The sequence below is a fragment of the Elgaria multicarinata genome, chromosome 5 (assembly GCF_023053635.1).
Source record: "Elgaria multicarinata webbii isolate HBS135686 ecotype San Diego chromosome 5, rElgMul1.1.pri, whole genome shotgun sequence".
In the NCBI taxonomy this organism is placed as follows: domain Eukaryota; kingdom Metazoa; phylum Chordata; class Lepidosauria; order Squamata; family Anguidae; genus Elgaria; species Elgaria multicarinata.
This window is the reverse complement of record NC_086175.1, coordinates 35,214,642-35,230,631: the sequence shown is the minus strand read 5'-3', so window position 1 is coordinate 35,230,631 and position 15,990 is coordinate 35,214,642. Positions and strand designations below refer to the sequence as shown.

The window sequence follows — 15,990 nt, the reverse complement described above, 5'->3', positions numbered from 1 at the left end:
AGGACAGAGAGATTTGTCCAAGTTTCATTATAACCATGTTCTTTGGTTACTGTATTGGGCTCCTTATTCACCCTCCTATGGTAAGATGATTAATAAGCCTAGGCTTTGACATGGAAATGCTCTCCTCAAAGCTCATCAATCAAACCATTAAATTAAATTAAAAGCATTATTTAATAAGAGAAAGTGAACGACTACAGATACATTAATATACCTGAAGAGGGGTTAAGTGACATGTTTGAGTAAAAGTCAACAAAACCAGAAGTTTTTACATTGTTTACCTATGCAGTTTATTTTATAACAAGCTAAAGAAACCTCATCTGTTTCTTGTTTCCTCTGTGGTTTCCAGCAAATTCTGTACTCTAAACCTTTTGATGTTAATACCTCCCTTGAGCTTGCTAAATCAATCCCAATAAAGACAGAGCTTGGCCAGTCTCGTGTAGTCCTTTCTCCCTTGGGTCCCTGGGAAGCATTAATATCACAGTTGATAGCTTGTTTCTCTGCCACCCTCCTTGCTCCGTTATCTTTGAATAAAGATCCCGTCAGTTGTTGTGTATTGAAGAACTCTCCAAATGAGTTGAAGTTCGCAGGTGATCAGTTCAACTCGACTGCCAGCCAGCTAACAACAAACCTTCCACGTTTCTATATTAATAACGTCTCCTTCGAAACAAATTCCTCCGCTACCTAGACCAGATGTAGAGGATCATCCTGTGTGAAGAAAAGCCTGATTCCTTCCGGATTGTGCAAGCTAAAGGAGCAGCAGTCCAGGCAAGCAGAGAGAGGGATGCTGCCTCCCAGAATACTTAATTGAAAGGCTGGTGTGGAGCATATAGACAGCAGAGCATGTACAGTCAGGATCCGAGATGTGTTTATGGCACATATAAACAAATGCAAACAAAAGAAGGGCCAAGCCAACAAAAGGGGAACAAGCAGGAAACAGTGGAAACCTACAAAAGGTGCAAATGTATTTATTCCAAAGATAATGTTATAAAATTATCCCAGCATGCATGTTTTGAGCATAGCTGCTCTTCATCAGGGGAACAAATTCAGTGTACTCAGTTGTAAGCCACTTGTCTAACAACTGTTCCTTCTACGCTGTTAGGAAGGGCTTTGTGTTGTGGCTTACTACTGAGTACATTGAATCTATTCCCCGATGAATTCCCCTGATGAAGTGCAGGGGATAATTTTATTGCACTGTTCTTGGAATAAAATCCTTTCATACCTTTTGTGAGTTCACATGAAGTTATCAGGAGCTGCCTTACACTGTCAGATTACAGGAAAATCTTTTCCAGGAGCTCAGATTCAGAAGACATTTTCCTTGGCCCTGCTTTCTGAGAGCCAAACTAGATGTGATGTAAATTGTGTGAACACCATTAACGTACTTGGGTCAGGAGAAAAACCTCCATTGGTTCCAGTGAAGCTGCTGTTCACATTTTTTAAAAATGTGCATGTTAATTACATTCGTGCATATTAATGTCACCTCCTGGACATGTCAGGGACTGGCCTTCTGCATGCAAAGCATGTGCTGTGGACCCATTGAGCTTGGACCCACCTCCATTTGTTCATCTAAACTCATAATAAATGCATACATTTATTTAAAAGTTTTTTATGCTACCTTTATGGGTAAAACTCTCTCAAGAAGGCTTCCAAAAAAGAAATATTTGAATAACAATAAACTTCAAAACAATAAAAAATTAACAGGCTTGACATTAATATGTCTTACATTAAATACTTTGAGAGCCAGTGTGGTGTAGTGGCTAAGGTGTTGGACTGGGAGTTGGGAGATCCAGTTTCTAGTCCCTACTTGGCCATGGAAACCCACTGGGTGACTTTGGTCCAGTTAGACTCTCAGCCCAACCTACCTCATAGGGTTGTTGTTATGTATGCCGCCCTGGGTTTCTTGGAGGAAAAAAGGAGGGATATAAATGTAATCAATCAATCAAGTACTTGGCACTCTGAGTTCTTACGTAGTTCGTCCTAACTCCACTTGCTTGAACTGATAATGGTTTCTAATATAACAGTACATGGGAGCATGGCTGGCCTTAGGGATGGATGAGTTTGGAGAGTCACATGGGGCACTGAGCTGAAGGGGGTGCTCATCTTCACTGCAGGGGGTACCCAGCAGAGCTGCGGGTGATTCCATGCAGAGCTGATGGGGGCATGAAGCTGGGCTCAGTGGGGTGTGTGTGTGTGTGTGTGTGTGTTTGCGTGTGTGTTTAATGTCCTGTCTCCAGTGAGTTACAGTGCAAAAAGCAAGTTTTTTTTTCAAGATTCTACAGGTTCTTTGGGTACTATGTACAAAAATGAACTTCCTTTCAACTAGCTTTTAGTTATGTTCCTTTTTCAGTTTCTATTTTGATGTCATTTGTGCTAGGTAAAAATCAGTGAAGCAACATTACCGAGCACTTAGTACTTCAACTACTGTAAACCGTATAAGCACCTCACAAATACTTACCTCAATTTGCAGGAGAAATGAGCGGATCCCCAATTTGGGTGTTACAGAAGGACCACAAATTAGTCATGTCTCCTCCCTTCCAGCATGTTGCAGTGCCCAGAGCGATTCCTAATCAGTGTTGCTTGGATCGCAATCTAAGCCAATCTGTAGCATATTAAGGTCAAGGGCAGCCCAATCCACAAACTAGTTGTTGGATTTAAACTTATTTTGTCCCACTGACAGTAATGTGAATAACAACTTTATCCTTAGTCCAGTTAAGCTAAATTGCTAGGATTTAAGCTGGTTTAGTCCTGTAGATTTGAATGAGACTAAATCAGCTTATATCAAAATACTTCTGCTTAGCCAAATTGTGAATCAGTCTGCCAATCGGATTAGATCCAAGCACTCTGATTTAACTAATCTGTAGTCAGCTTATTAAGATCAGTGCTTTTAGTGTATGTAAACCATATTTACATCAAGTGATTTGCCTTGTTCCTACGTCCAGAAAATTTGGAAGCTATACTAATTTATCTGCACACCTGAACATTATACAAGGGGGAAATAAGAGGATCAATTTCTTAGCTATCAACTGATGGACCATATAAATCATGCCATGTTGTTTTAGCTATAAACAATGTGGGGATCTGTCTAGCGTGTTCAAATGCAGACTAGTTTATCCATGAATATACATTGTTTTCATTAAAAAGTGTGTTGTTACATAATTTAGTGAATAAGAAACTTAGTGCACTATGCATAGGGGCCAGCTGAGAAGAGGGCTCAATTCTCCTCTCATTATGCGCAATTGTGCCTGCACAGAGAATAGGAGCAGATTGTGCCCTAATATTTTTATGCTCATGAAACAGTAGGGAAAGGCACATCCATATTGGTGTTCACCAAGTCGTTGGTTTCCAACATTTGGGGGTTTGTTTGTTTATTTTACGTTTTTGCTATTGTGAGTTTTTATTGGCATCTTAACTGTGACTGATGCTTTTGTTTAAACCACCTTGGTTACTGTGTATAAGTGCAGGCTATACTACTTTTAAACAAAATCATTTTGAAGGTCACGTGGACACTTCTGCTTATAAAGGTACAGTGAGAAGTGCTCATTCTCTAAAACAGAAACATCAATGAAAAGAAAAAAGTTCCCCAACCCCCTTCAAATGTGGGTTGGAAGAATCATGTAGAGTAAGGATTGCACATTCCTGGCACAGCAAACCAATCATTTGGAAAGGCAAACAGCAGGAATCAGTAAATGCCTAATTCTGCAGTCCTATATATGCTTACTTAGAAGGACGCCCCACCGAGTACAGTGGCATTTACTTCTAAGTAACAGGGCTAGCCCAAGTCATTTTGCTGCTTGAAGCAAATGACAAGATTACTCCACCCACCCACCCCCTTTCCATACGTAGAAGCCAACCAGACTGGCAATGGAAGAATCTTATTTTGACAGTGGCAATGGGACAGGGTCCTCCATCACACCTGAGCAGGTTACTTTGTGGGATGCAGGGCAAGGTGTATGGCACACAAGCTCTGTCTTCCAAGAGATCGAAGAGATCGGGGCTTAGGAGGAATGGCTGGCGGTGGCTGCCACTACCTCCAGCATCTGCCGTCTGAAGCTGTTGCCTCACTATGCCTAACATTAAGGCCCACACTGCTGTGTGGTGCATTCTATCACGTACAGAAAACATCACAAACAGAAAAGGAACCACATTTTCCCACCAATAAAATGTGGTGTGTATTGTTGCTGGGAAAATGTGGTTTCTCTACAGCAAAAGCACTGGTTAAAACAAATGTGTTTGAATCTCCCATAAGAAGTAAGAACTGCACATCCCTTGCATAATACTATCATGGGGAAAGGCCTTTTATTACTCCAGAGTGCATTCACATATTTTTTTGAGGTAAAGTGAGAAGGCAAACCAAAAGGAATTGTTTATTTTATTTTAGAATTATATCCCACATTATCCCAAGGGCTCAGGACAACCAGCAGCAATAGTAATTGGGTGTATATTTGTATATATTTGCGTGTATAACATATATCCCTTAGAGGTACAATCCTGTGCTCGGTTATATGGAAGTAAGTCCCATGGAACTCAGGGGGGCTTACTTCTGAGTAGACATGTATAGGGTTGTACTGTTAAAGGCTTGCATTGAAAAACAGACTGGATAAATTGGCCCAGAAAGAGAAGGACATAAAGAGAAGGTCACAGGGAAGCCCTAGCTAAAGACCGGGAATTATGATTTCCTCTGAGCATGTTAAAATCAGGCAATTCTTAGATGATTCAGATTATAGCTAGGAGAAATTCGTGTGGGTGAGTTGTACTAGTTGCTGTTCCAGAAGGGAGTTAATGCTGCGTAGAATACAAAACAAAACATTTAATGTTTTGTCAGTCCATCAGACTCTTTTAGCTGACTTTTGCAAAAGTGAAGATCTCTCTAGAATTTACATCTGTCATCTAGCTGGGATCGAACATTTCTCACTTTAATAAAAGTATACAAGTCAGCTAAAATGTCACGGCGTTCTCCATCCCACTTCGCATTGGGGATGCCCAAGGACAGTTAAAGCAGGAGGAGGATACATGATTGATACCCCTTGGAGAACCCGGTTAGGTAAAGTGAGGACAGAAGGCAAAACGAAAGGTATGGGGAATTCAAGAATGCAGAACGTACAACTGCTAATTGACAGCAAAGGATGGTCCCAGAATTCATAGCCACAGTTTCAGGATCATGCCGAAGATGGCAATAGAATCAAAAGCCAATAAAAACAAAAACATACACTGTTGATCATGAGCCACACATAATTGCCTGCAGAGGATGGGAATGATCCATCTCCTACCATGTATGCAGCAAATAGTTTTGCATGCTCAATAGAGAATAGGTCTATAGAGGGCATAATTGCTCACGTTCTGAGTGAGATTAGCTTGCACACAAGGGCACTATTGAGGGACAGGGCTGCTAGGTCCCCACCCGACCATTCTTTTTCCTGACCTTCTCTTATCTTTTCCTACTCAGTTATTAAAAAACACCTTTATATCCCACCTTTTTTCCTATTGAAAAAAATACAAGGCAGCTTTATCAGAGGTCCCCAACCTTTTTGGACCCATGGGTGCGTTTGGGAATTTGAGGTACAGCTGTAGGCACCTCCACAAAATGCCTAATCAGTGGGTCGGTTCTTTGGCATCTAACTTTCATGTCTATGGATCTTAGGTTGCATCTTATTCAGCAAAAATGTTTGCTTCATGTCTTTTAGACACTGCAACATCTCTTTGAGAAGGGATTGTCTAATTCAGCTAATTGCTGGCAGTGCAATACAGCTAATGCTTCTTTTTGCACGGAGGTTATTACACAGAATTTTTTTTGTACTAGTACAGTCTTTAATATTCAATGAGGGAAGTTGAAATGGGTGGATGATAGATCAATGAGAGTGGAGTTGGAGCAGTGAAAGTCCATTTGACCAAGTTGGCGCGCTGGAGGAGAACCGCCCCCACCCTCCTCTTTCATCAGCAAGACCATCCTTCAAAGCAGACATCCCCAAGAAGAAACATTCTGTGACATAGCACCAGGACAGCAATACACAGGGACGGAAGGGTGGTTTTATCCTTCATGGAGAAAAAATGCTGCACTTTCTCTGCCCTAGAAAAACATGGAAAACGGAGGGGAAGAGGCGAGATGACTGCAGGATAGGGATGACTTTGTGTGACGGTTATGGGGCAAAATGGTAAACCAGGCAGGATGACAGTGTGATAAAACATTGGTGTGATGGAGCTCTAAGTTAATCATGCTTCTGTCCCACTGAAATCAATGGGGAATGTTAAGTGATTGTTAAGGCAGGATCTACACTACTGCTTTAAAGTGCTTTATAACAGTTTTGACAACTGCTGGGGCCAAGGACACACTCCATATACAGATGTCAAAGCAGTAGTGTAGATCCGGCCTATTGATTTCAGTGAGACTAAAGCATGACTAACCAGTCTGGATCTAAATGTGTTTATGGGGGAGGATGTTTGTGCCCGCACCCACACAAATATAGTTATGTCACAATTCAGCTAAAGTTAACCATGTTTAATGCCTATTCTTTTCAAAGTAGCAAAGATAAAAATGTCCATAAACCACTCCCATGGAAATCAGTGGCACTTAAAAGTGCTTCTGTATATTAAATGAAGAACCCCAAATTAGGCAAGTTGCACAAACGCACGCACACACACACACCCCAATTCCAGGAATGCATCAAAGCAATCTGCCCCCTGATCTTCCCATGGCACACTCCATTTTCCCTCTGCCGACATCAGAGAGGCAAGGTTTCAGGTCTCCTCCTTTGAGGTTGGACCTCCCTCCACCCTTTTAATTTTAACTTACATTTTAGGTTATATTGAGTTATTTAATTTTCTTGCTTTTTTAGTCAGTCAATCATTAATAAAAGTAATCATTTAAGTGAATTGGACTGAAAAGTCTTAAATTATGCAGAATGTCCATTGAGTATAAATACTCAGAAGGATTTTAGCATTTAATGCTTGTGTTGATGGGTTTACAGAAGACTCTGTATTGCACTAGTTATTTATATATCTTGCTAGCTGGTTGCTGAGCAGCCAGATATAATTGAATGGCACAGTGAATTGTGGTTGTAAAAGGTCCCTTTTAGCAACAGGAATTGTTTGCCCAAGTTTGCTGTAACCTTTCAAAATTCTTTTGTTAGCAATGCTGTGTGGTGTGTGTGTGTGTAAAAAGTGACATTATACACCTTTTCTATGTAGCACTTTTCATCTCTCTCCTTCAATTACTCTTTTTACAAATCAATTGCATGAATGTCTCCAAGAATGAGAAAAACAGATGCCTTTCTGATGCCAGAGTTGTTGATGTGGTTCATGGATTTGTCTTCTGTGCATTCCACCAGACAAAAAGCCTGGATAGCGTGTTAATGGCTTACAGCATTTCAGCCACACCTACTGTATTTTGTATTCCAAACCTGTGTGTGTGTTTTGTCACATTTTACATGTGTCAAATAAGCAGCAAACACATCAACTAAATGATCATGCAATGCCCATAACAAGTTGTGAGCCCCGAATGCCACCTGAGTTCCTATATTTAATTGCAAAAAAACTGAACAACAATAGATTGTCCTCTTACATCTTCACTTTCTCTTGCAGGAACTTTTTACACCAGAATGCAAGTTTAAGGAGTCTGTTTTCGAAAATTATTATGTAATCTACTCATCAATGCTCTACAGACAACAAGAGTCAGGTAGGGCCTGGTTCTTGGGGCTCAATAAAGAAGGGCAAGTCATGAAAGGAAACAGAGTGAAGAAAACAAAACCAGCAGCTCATTTTCTACCGAAGCCATTGGAAGGTAAGCTTTGGTTTGGCAGAGCCGATATACCAAAACATTAAAAACATCTTCTCTTCATTCTTAGATCCCATACCAGAGCAGGTAGCTTCCGTGGCATATTCCTATGCATTTCCAAGTGCTGCAGATGCTGTGTGACACGTCTCTCACTCCCAGGAGTCTTTTGTGTTGTATTGTGTTGTATTCTGTATGAGAAGGGCATATATGAGAGAGAGCACCTTCTCCCTTACCAACCTGCCCAGTCACTGAGGACATCTGAGGGCATGTTCCTAGTAGTTTCACAAGAACCTATGGTCCAACTGGAGTCCACCAGGAGAAATGCTTTCAGTGCGGTGGCCCCCTTCCCATGGAATTCCCTGCCTTTGGAGGTCAGGCAGGTGCCAGCATTGTATTGCTTTTGGCACCTCCTGAAAACTTTGTTGTTCCAGGAAGCTTTTCCTGGATGACTGGCCATGGTTTTATCTGAACCTTGTTCTTTTAAAATGTAATTTGTAATGACATTTTTATTATGTTTTTTATTCTATTTGTTCACCACTCTGAAATCTTTGGATAGGGAGTGATATATAAATATTGTAAGTAAATAAATAAATAAATAAATAATAAGAAAAGTTCTTTTGTGGGAATATTTGATCAGGACATGATTGTGGAAAGTTAATCTGAAAGCAAATCCCAGCACTTCATGACAGAATGCCAGTGTAGCATGATGGCTAAAAGACTGAGCTGTGACAAAGAAAGTCCCCAGTTGAAGCATCAGCTTTGCTATAGACTCATTGAATCAGGTCAATAGGTGACCATAGACAAACCATCTCTCCCCCAGCTTTGGTCCCTAGATGCAATATGGGGATGATAAGAATATTGACTTATCTTACAGGCTTTTGTAAGGATTACTGAGATGATGTAAAGCATTTTGCCTGAAAGTACACCATGAAATACTTACTATGATTCAGAAAGAAAAGTCAGGGTTCATGTGGAAATGAGAAAATGTTACTTAACCAACTAGGGAGATCTGGGTTACAGCATATGGTCTTCTTTCTTAAATGGTTTACAATTAAAGGGGCAGGGAGAATGAAATGTAGGTATTCCACTTTAGAAAGCAAAAAGCTAAAGTGAAGAGACAGCTGATACATTTCATTCACTAATCTCAAGCTGAATTTGTATTCAGAGTCCACCACAGCAAAGCCCCAGGCCCGATGTTTTGAATATAGGGGCTGCTCTCACTGAGTATAATCCAAGCACCAGTTTCTGCCATGGTAAATGAACCCCTGTACCTCTTAGCTGTCCTATGGTGCCTAATCTACACCAAGCAGGATATTGCACTATGAAAGCGGTATGAAAGTGATATATAAAAGGCAGGAGCCACACCAAGCAGGATGAAAGCGGTATACGGTATGTGTCAATGGGCCCCAACAGTTGTCAGTACATTTCAATACCGACATAAAGCAGTAGTGTGGCTCCTGCCTTTTACCGTATTTCATCGATTGTAAGACGCACACTAATTTCAGTATCACCTACCAGAGGCCCGGAGCGGCGGCGTCACGCGTGAGGGCTCAGTCTAGCTGCACGTCTTCTGGGCGTGGCCAACAAGACGTGCTCGGAGCCACGCAGAAGCACTCATGGGCCCAGCCCGCATTGCGTGACCCGCCCGAGCCGCATGGGCGCACTCGATGGGCCTGACCTGGTGGAGCGTGTTCCCACTGCGGCAGGCGGGGCCCGCCCAGCACTTGGGGCCTCTTAGGGGGCGTGCTCAGGCAAGGTGAGCCATGCGTCTTACGGGTTCAGCCCACGAGGCGCGCCCGGAGCCGTGCGGGGGTGCTAGGCTCAATCGGGCCGTGCGCCTTCCCGGCCCATAGCACGTGACCCGTGATTCTAAGATGCACCCCATTTTTAGAGATGTTTATATGGGGGGGGGGAAAAAGTGTGTCTTAGAATCAAAGAAATACGGTATATACTGCTTTCACACTGCTTTCATAGTGCAATATCCTGCTTGGTGTAGATCAGGCCTGTCTGTGTTCAGACATAATAATGAAGTCTAGCATTATGAGAACAAGTCTAGGCGAGCCTTGGGCTCCTGGGTTCTCTTTTCTCCATAAGGATATTGGAAGCATCCATTTCTATTTTAGGGCCAAACAGACATTAGTTTGAAAAAGTATCTAGCAATTACATATTGTTTTCATCTTTATTCTAGAGTAGCTGCAGGGCCCCCAATCTGGATACTTCCTATAGTAGGTGGGGGTGGGTGGGGGTTAAAGCCTGCCTCTACCCTCCACTACCCTCCTGAGCATGTGTTTTATAGCATGCTCATTACTGGCCACTCACGGATGTTCACAGAACATTCTGACGCTGCTGTCAGCCTCCTCTGCATCTCCCACTCCATTTTTCCCGTTCTAGTGCTAAAGTTTCAAACCCCCAGAAAAACTGACTCTTCTGTGATAAATCGATATTTGTCAGCTTTTCCTGCAATGTGCAGGCAAAGTTGTGCTATAGCTGCATTGAGGCTGTAGAAGCCACGTGGTCACTGCTGTCTTCCTCCTGTAATTATAGCTTGTTGCAGAAGTGGAAGAGAAGCAGGAAGCAGATCCACAGTAAGGGAACACATTCCCCCCCCCCCGGACTGAAGGAGATCATAGTTAATCTCAACTATGGTTTTTGAAGCATGCCAGCTTCATAAACCAATAGGGGGAAAGTACTTCTAACTTCTCTGTTCTGATTTGGCATTGATGCTAATTTTGCAGAGCTGACGCTTAAGATTTAAGCTAAGTTCCTAAGCTAAGGGCTAGGATACTTATAGCTCTACAGGAAACACGGTAGGCAACACTTCCCCAAGATAGGTGAAGTCTGGCCTCATCATAAGTAAAAGCCCCTCTTTACAAAATAACACTGTTTTCGCTGAAGGACCCTTAACCAATTAGGCTTACATTGGTCATGGAGGCACTTGCAAATTTGGATGCAGCCAACTTTTGAAGCTGGCCCTCCCGGTGTATTTGTTAATTGCTAACGGCAGATGGGCCAGGAAAAGTTATTACCTCCTATCAAGGTAATGCTAATCTCTACGTTTGCCATTTAACTTGGACATTTAATCAGTCTGTAACTTGGCAGGATGTGTATTGGATTTGTGGAATCAATAGGGGTATGACAGCTCCCTGGGGCACCTTGGCTATTTCCTGGTTTGGGATTAGTATGCCTACTGTCAGTGCAATTTAGGGTCAGTTTTATACAAAGCAAGTATATGAAAATATACCCAAAGGAGGCTTTACAATCAGAGGGATCTACTTTTTCACAAATTAAGGGTTTAGTCTCATATATTCCAACATTTCAGGTCGGGGAAAGCCCTTGTTATTTTATTGACCACAAACAAATGACAGAAAGTATTGTTGTGTATTATTCTACACACACACACACACACACACACACACACACACACACACACACTACTGTGGGTATTGGGTTCCTTTCAGTGAATGCTGATTTCAGGCAATTTGCATTGAAATTAATAAGGTTCAGTATAGTACTGGCTTTATAGGATTGCTACTATTTCAACACCTCTAATGTGGATTTATAAAGAGAGAGTTACATCCCATGTTGCACAAGCGCACTTCCACTCGCACAACAGAACTTTCCTTCCCTTTGCACACACACTCCTGCCCCATCTGCTCCAGAGGACAAGGGGGAATTTTGCTAGTGCACAGACACCATAGGATACAACCCAGGATCATATCCAGTCCTATCTTATTTTTGCATAATACAACTATTAAAAAAATGGCCTTCACACATGGAGCACTGGAGTTTACAACTCAAAATACGTGCTAGTGAATGCCTACAGTATATTTTAATCACTCTTTAAAAGGAATACGATAAATTAACAAGTATTTTAGCCCTCACTGATTGAACGTCATCAGCATCACTATATCAGTTTGTGTTCTGACATTGTCAATAGAAAGTAACCTCCTCATACCACTTGGCTTTAAAACGTGAAGAAAAAATTATCAGCTTTGACACGGCATTCTATAATAGCTTGAGACCTGCTATTGCAGCCTTTTATATTGTGTATATCAAAACAAAAAGACATCTAAAGCAGGATTAGCCAGCCTGGTGCCCTGTGGATATTTTGGACTACAACTTCCATCAATTCCAGCCAGCATGGCCAATGGTTAGGGATTATGGGAGTTGTATTCTGTTGGGCATTAGCTTGCCTATTCTTGCATAGAAAAACAAGATGTCTTCACATGTCAGTATATACGATGTGCACTCACTCCAGGGCTTTATTCTACGGACAAGTTAGAGCACGCCCAGCATCTTTGGGTGGTTTCTGAGGGCCGGGCACTGCTGACACCACTGTCCTAGGCCCCTTTTCTGTCACTCCACTGAGCACCAATCAGCCACCATTGCAATTGCTCACAATGCACTAGAATAACATGATGATGTTCTAGGCATTGTGAACAGTTATGCTGGCAGCCAGCTATGATGCCAGACTCCTCAAACCTACAGCCAGACCTAGATGAAAGAGGTCTCAAAACTCATCTCAATCTGGAATCAGTGCAACGCCGTAGCATTCATTGCTGCTGAATCGACAAGTATCACTAGTCCTACAAGAGGTCACATGCATAGAACTTGTGGATATGGAAGAGGAATACTATGTCAGCCTTCCCCAACCTGGTGCCCTCCAGATGTGTTGGACTATGACACCCATAATTCCTTGCCAGCAAGGCCAATGGGTTGGCTGACTGAGAATGTTGAAGTCCAACACATGTGAGTGGTGCCAGATTGGAGAAGTCTGTAATACATAAATAGAGGTCAGGACACCAGGTAGGAAATTCCTCAAATTAACAAGACTGCATGTCTTCAATAGACAAATCATATTGTCTGTTTAATATGGTCTTAGCACCATCTGCCTGGATACAAACTCTAACTTTATATACATCAGATGTGATGGAAGCAAGACAAAATTATTACTGGTATGTTGCAAAGATACAAACACACGTGTGCTTTAAACGAACAAAAATAATTTTTTATTAAAATTTTATTAAAATTTATTAAAAGAAAACACACACAACAACAGTGCAATTCTCAATTAAACGCCCAAGGGTTAAAGAGGGCAAAGTGCTGCATCCTGAAAGAATTGTTTAAATTAACCTTGTTGGCATTTTTTTTTTTACTTACATCCTTTTTTTTCTCCTCCCCATTCCTTTCCCCCTTTTCCCCATAGTTGCCATGTATCGAGAACCATCTTTGCATGACGTCGGAGAAACGGTGCCAAAGGCTGGGGTGACGCCAAGTAAAAGCACGAGTGCATCGGCAATAATGAATGGAGGCAAACCAGTTAACAAGAGTAAGACGACATAGCCAGATCCTCACGGGTATTGTGACTTATTGATCTCTCTAAGTACGGCTGAGCACTTTATCCTTGCAAGACTGTCTCACTCTGGTGTCTGCAGATCAGCTGGAGGCAAGCAAAGGCTTGCTCTTCGCTCGTTCTAAACTAGGTTGTTGCAAGCGGATAAATCTCAACCTGTAACTCCTCCCACAGCAAAGAAGACACCTGGATAACCAGCTGAACTCAGACCATGGAATGCCCTACCAGATATGGAATGCCTTTTTAATATCTTTTCTGTGACTGTGACACCTCATGTGAATGACATACTTCACAAATACACTTGATATCCTGCCTGCTGACAGTTACCCATAACCTCCCCCCCTTTTCAGTCCAGGAACCCCATGTGTTTTAAGTTCAATTTTGTAGCACACAAAAAAATAACAAGTAATTTCTAGGTAGATGCTGTAAACCTGTGCTATTATGGATTTTCTCTTCTTCCCCCTTTTTTACAAGGCTGCTCGCTCCGCTGTCTGTGTGACTCCTTTGCAGGGATTGTGTTTCTCTCAGAATTAAATGTTGCTGATGGCTTAGTTTTGAAAAGCAATCAGGGAATCAAGGGAGCCTTCAAAACCCTATTAGGAATTATATCTGTCAAAGAATTGGATCATTGACTCAAGAGTTGCAAATGGGGATTCAACAATCCTGAGGTTGGCATTATTGAGGAGGGAAAAGCATCAAACACGGCCTGTCAACAATCTCCTGAGGCCAAGTGTTTGACATCCCCTGGTAGTTTCTTTGTGTGTGTGTGTGTGTGTTTTATACATATCACAGGCTTACTGGTAATGGTAACATTTGCCTTGCCCAGCGAGCAAGACCCACACATTTTTGGGAAAGTGGGTCCAAAGAACTCTGTAGGCCTTGTAGGCCTGAATTAAGGCTCATTTTTTCATCGACTAGTCCTTATTATTTGAAAGTTAAAAAATAAATTAAGATAGATGAGAATTGTGCTGCCTAAGTCCATTTCAAAACAATAGAATCCTTTTCTGGTTTTCAATGAATGGAACATAATCCCATCCTTATTTTGGCTGTAGTTCACTCTCTTACTTAGCAAAGCATGGGCAAGGAAGTCGTTGTGTTCTTTTTTGCAGCACCAATGCAAAGGGTAGTTACGAAATATACTTTAATATTTTCAATGTTTAAAAAAAAGAGTGAAGTTTTTAAACAGGACATATTTAAAGTGTTCCTTTGTGTTTCTTTTTAAAAAGTTGAGCATGCGGAGTTCAATACTCTATGTATTATTTCACCAGTACCCCAGTACCATATGTTTTCAGTCCAGCTTCTTAGGATATTATGCCCACCAAATTGCTAGGTTAACGGTGCCTTGCCTTGATCTCAGTATTCTTTCCGTTGTACTACAGGAAGCTAGACAAATTCTAATGATTATGAGGCCAAGAACTTTTATCATCCAATTGCTTAATAAAATAAATACTGTTGATATTTCCTGGATATTAATTTAGAGTGTTGAAGCCAACTGAGATTTGAATGGATAACGGCCACAAGAAAAATGTGATAAAACCATTAAATAAATAAATAGGTAAAGAGTTTGAAAGTACTTATTATAAACCTGAAGGCATGATATGGACCAAAATGTACCTCAGTTCTGGAAAACCATGTACAAGACTGCTTGGTGATCATTTTCGAATATATTTCTCATTTAATTTTTGAGACTCTCTTTTCAGAATGGCTCTTTAAAATTGCTTTACATTAATATTCATTATGGTCTCTTCAGATTTCAAGTCTGCTTAGGCTACAATCCTATACTCACTTATCTGGGAGTAAGTTCCATGGGACCCAGTTTGGCTTCCTTCTGAGTAGACACATATAGGATTGCACTGCTGGGAGGTTATAAGTTGAACATTGATTTCCTCTTGATGCTTAGAACATTTTTATATCAGCTTCTATTTTAATAAACAAACACTGAATATATGTCCAGGTAGGTTATTTACTGCTACTTAATTAGAAATATACAAAATTAGCATTTTGACCATTTAATTTTTGTTTTATTTCTAATCAAGACAACAGACTGTTTAAAGTTGGTTCTTTTCAACCAGATGAGAGAAGCACACTAAAAGATGTTCAATTTCCAAGTATTTCATAAGACAAAGGAAAGAGTATATGCACAAAAATAAACCTGGTTAATCCCTTTGCCAGTGGCTTCTAGAAAAGGAGAACCTCTTGTGAAAAACATCCCTTTTCATTTGGTCAGGGTTGTTCCCCACCACACAGGGGGGAAAGGAGCTATTTCCCATCTCTTCAATTTATTGGATATTCAGGGATCAGCAGGAGGCCTGTCCTGCTCCTGCCATACTCTGTGTGCAGAAGCAGTGCAGAAAATACCAAAACTGAAGATCTCTGCCCATGTCTGTCAGCTCTCCTTGTTTTACTCTTAGCTGTGGAATGTTTTGTGTTACTCCCTAGAGCTCCACCCCTGGAGTTTGCTTACCTTAATTTTAAATAGACAGTTAAGTTTCTGCACTGTGCAACTGGAGTCAAAAAAATCTGGAACGCTCCAAGACAAGAAAGCAAAATAAAAACATGTGAAAAGTCTTTCTTTCGTTTGTTCTTCTTTTTCTTTTTCCCCAAATTGTCATGCTGTTATATGAAGGGGAAGAGGGACAGACTTGCAGTTTGCAATTGACTTCAGGACTGATAAGGGAGTATGAAGATAAGATAATATATCATTAGTTCATGCAACTAATTTTAGAAGACCAATAAAGATGATGATGATGATGATTTCACTCCTGCTGCATCTTAATCCAGACTGCACTGCACTAACTGCAGCATAACCATCCTGCGGTGGCAATTCTTTATCTTTCCATGTATGGATAATTTGGGGGGGCACAATTAAGGT

At 41.2% G+C, this 15,990-nt stretch overlaps 1 protein-coding gene across 2 annotated transcripts in view; it reads left to right on the top strand.

The window, feature by feature from the left end:
* The window catches only part of FGF14 (fibroblast growth factor 14), a 349,112-nt gene extending 335,653 nt beyond the window's left edge, over window positions 1–13,459 (top strand). For both annotated transcript variants that reach the window (XM_063126118.1, XM_063126117.1), the window contains exons 4-5: window positions 7,573–7,771; window positions 12,972–13,459. In XM_063126118.1, the coding sequence (XP_062982188.1) occupies window positions 7,573–7,771; window positions 12,972–13,108 (336 nt within the window). In that variant the 3' untranslated portion in view covers window positions 13,109–13,459. The remainder of the gene's footprint in view (window positions 1–7,572; window positions 7,772–12,971) is intronic.
* Window positions 13,460–15,990: the final 2,531 nt, after the last annotated feature.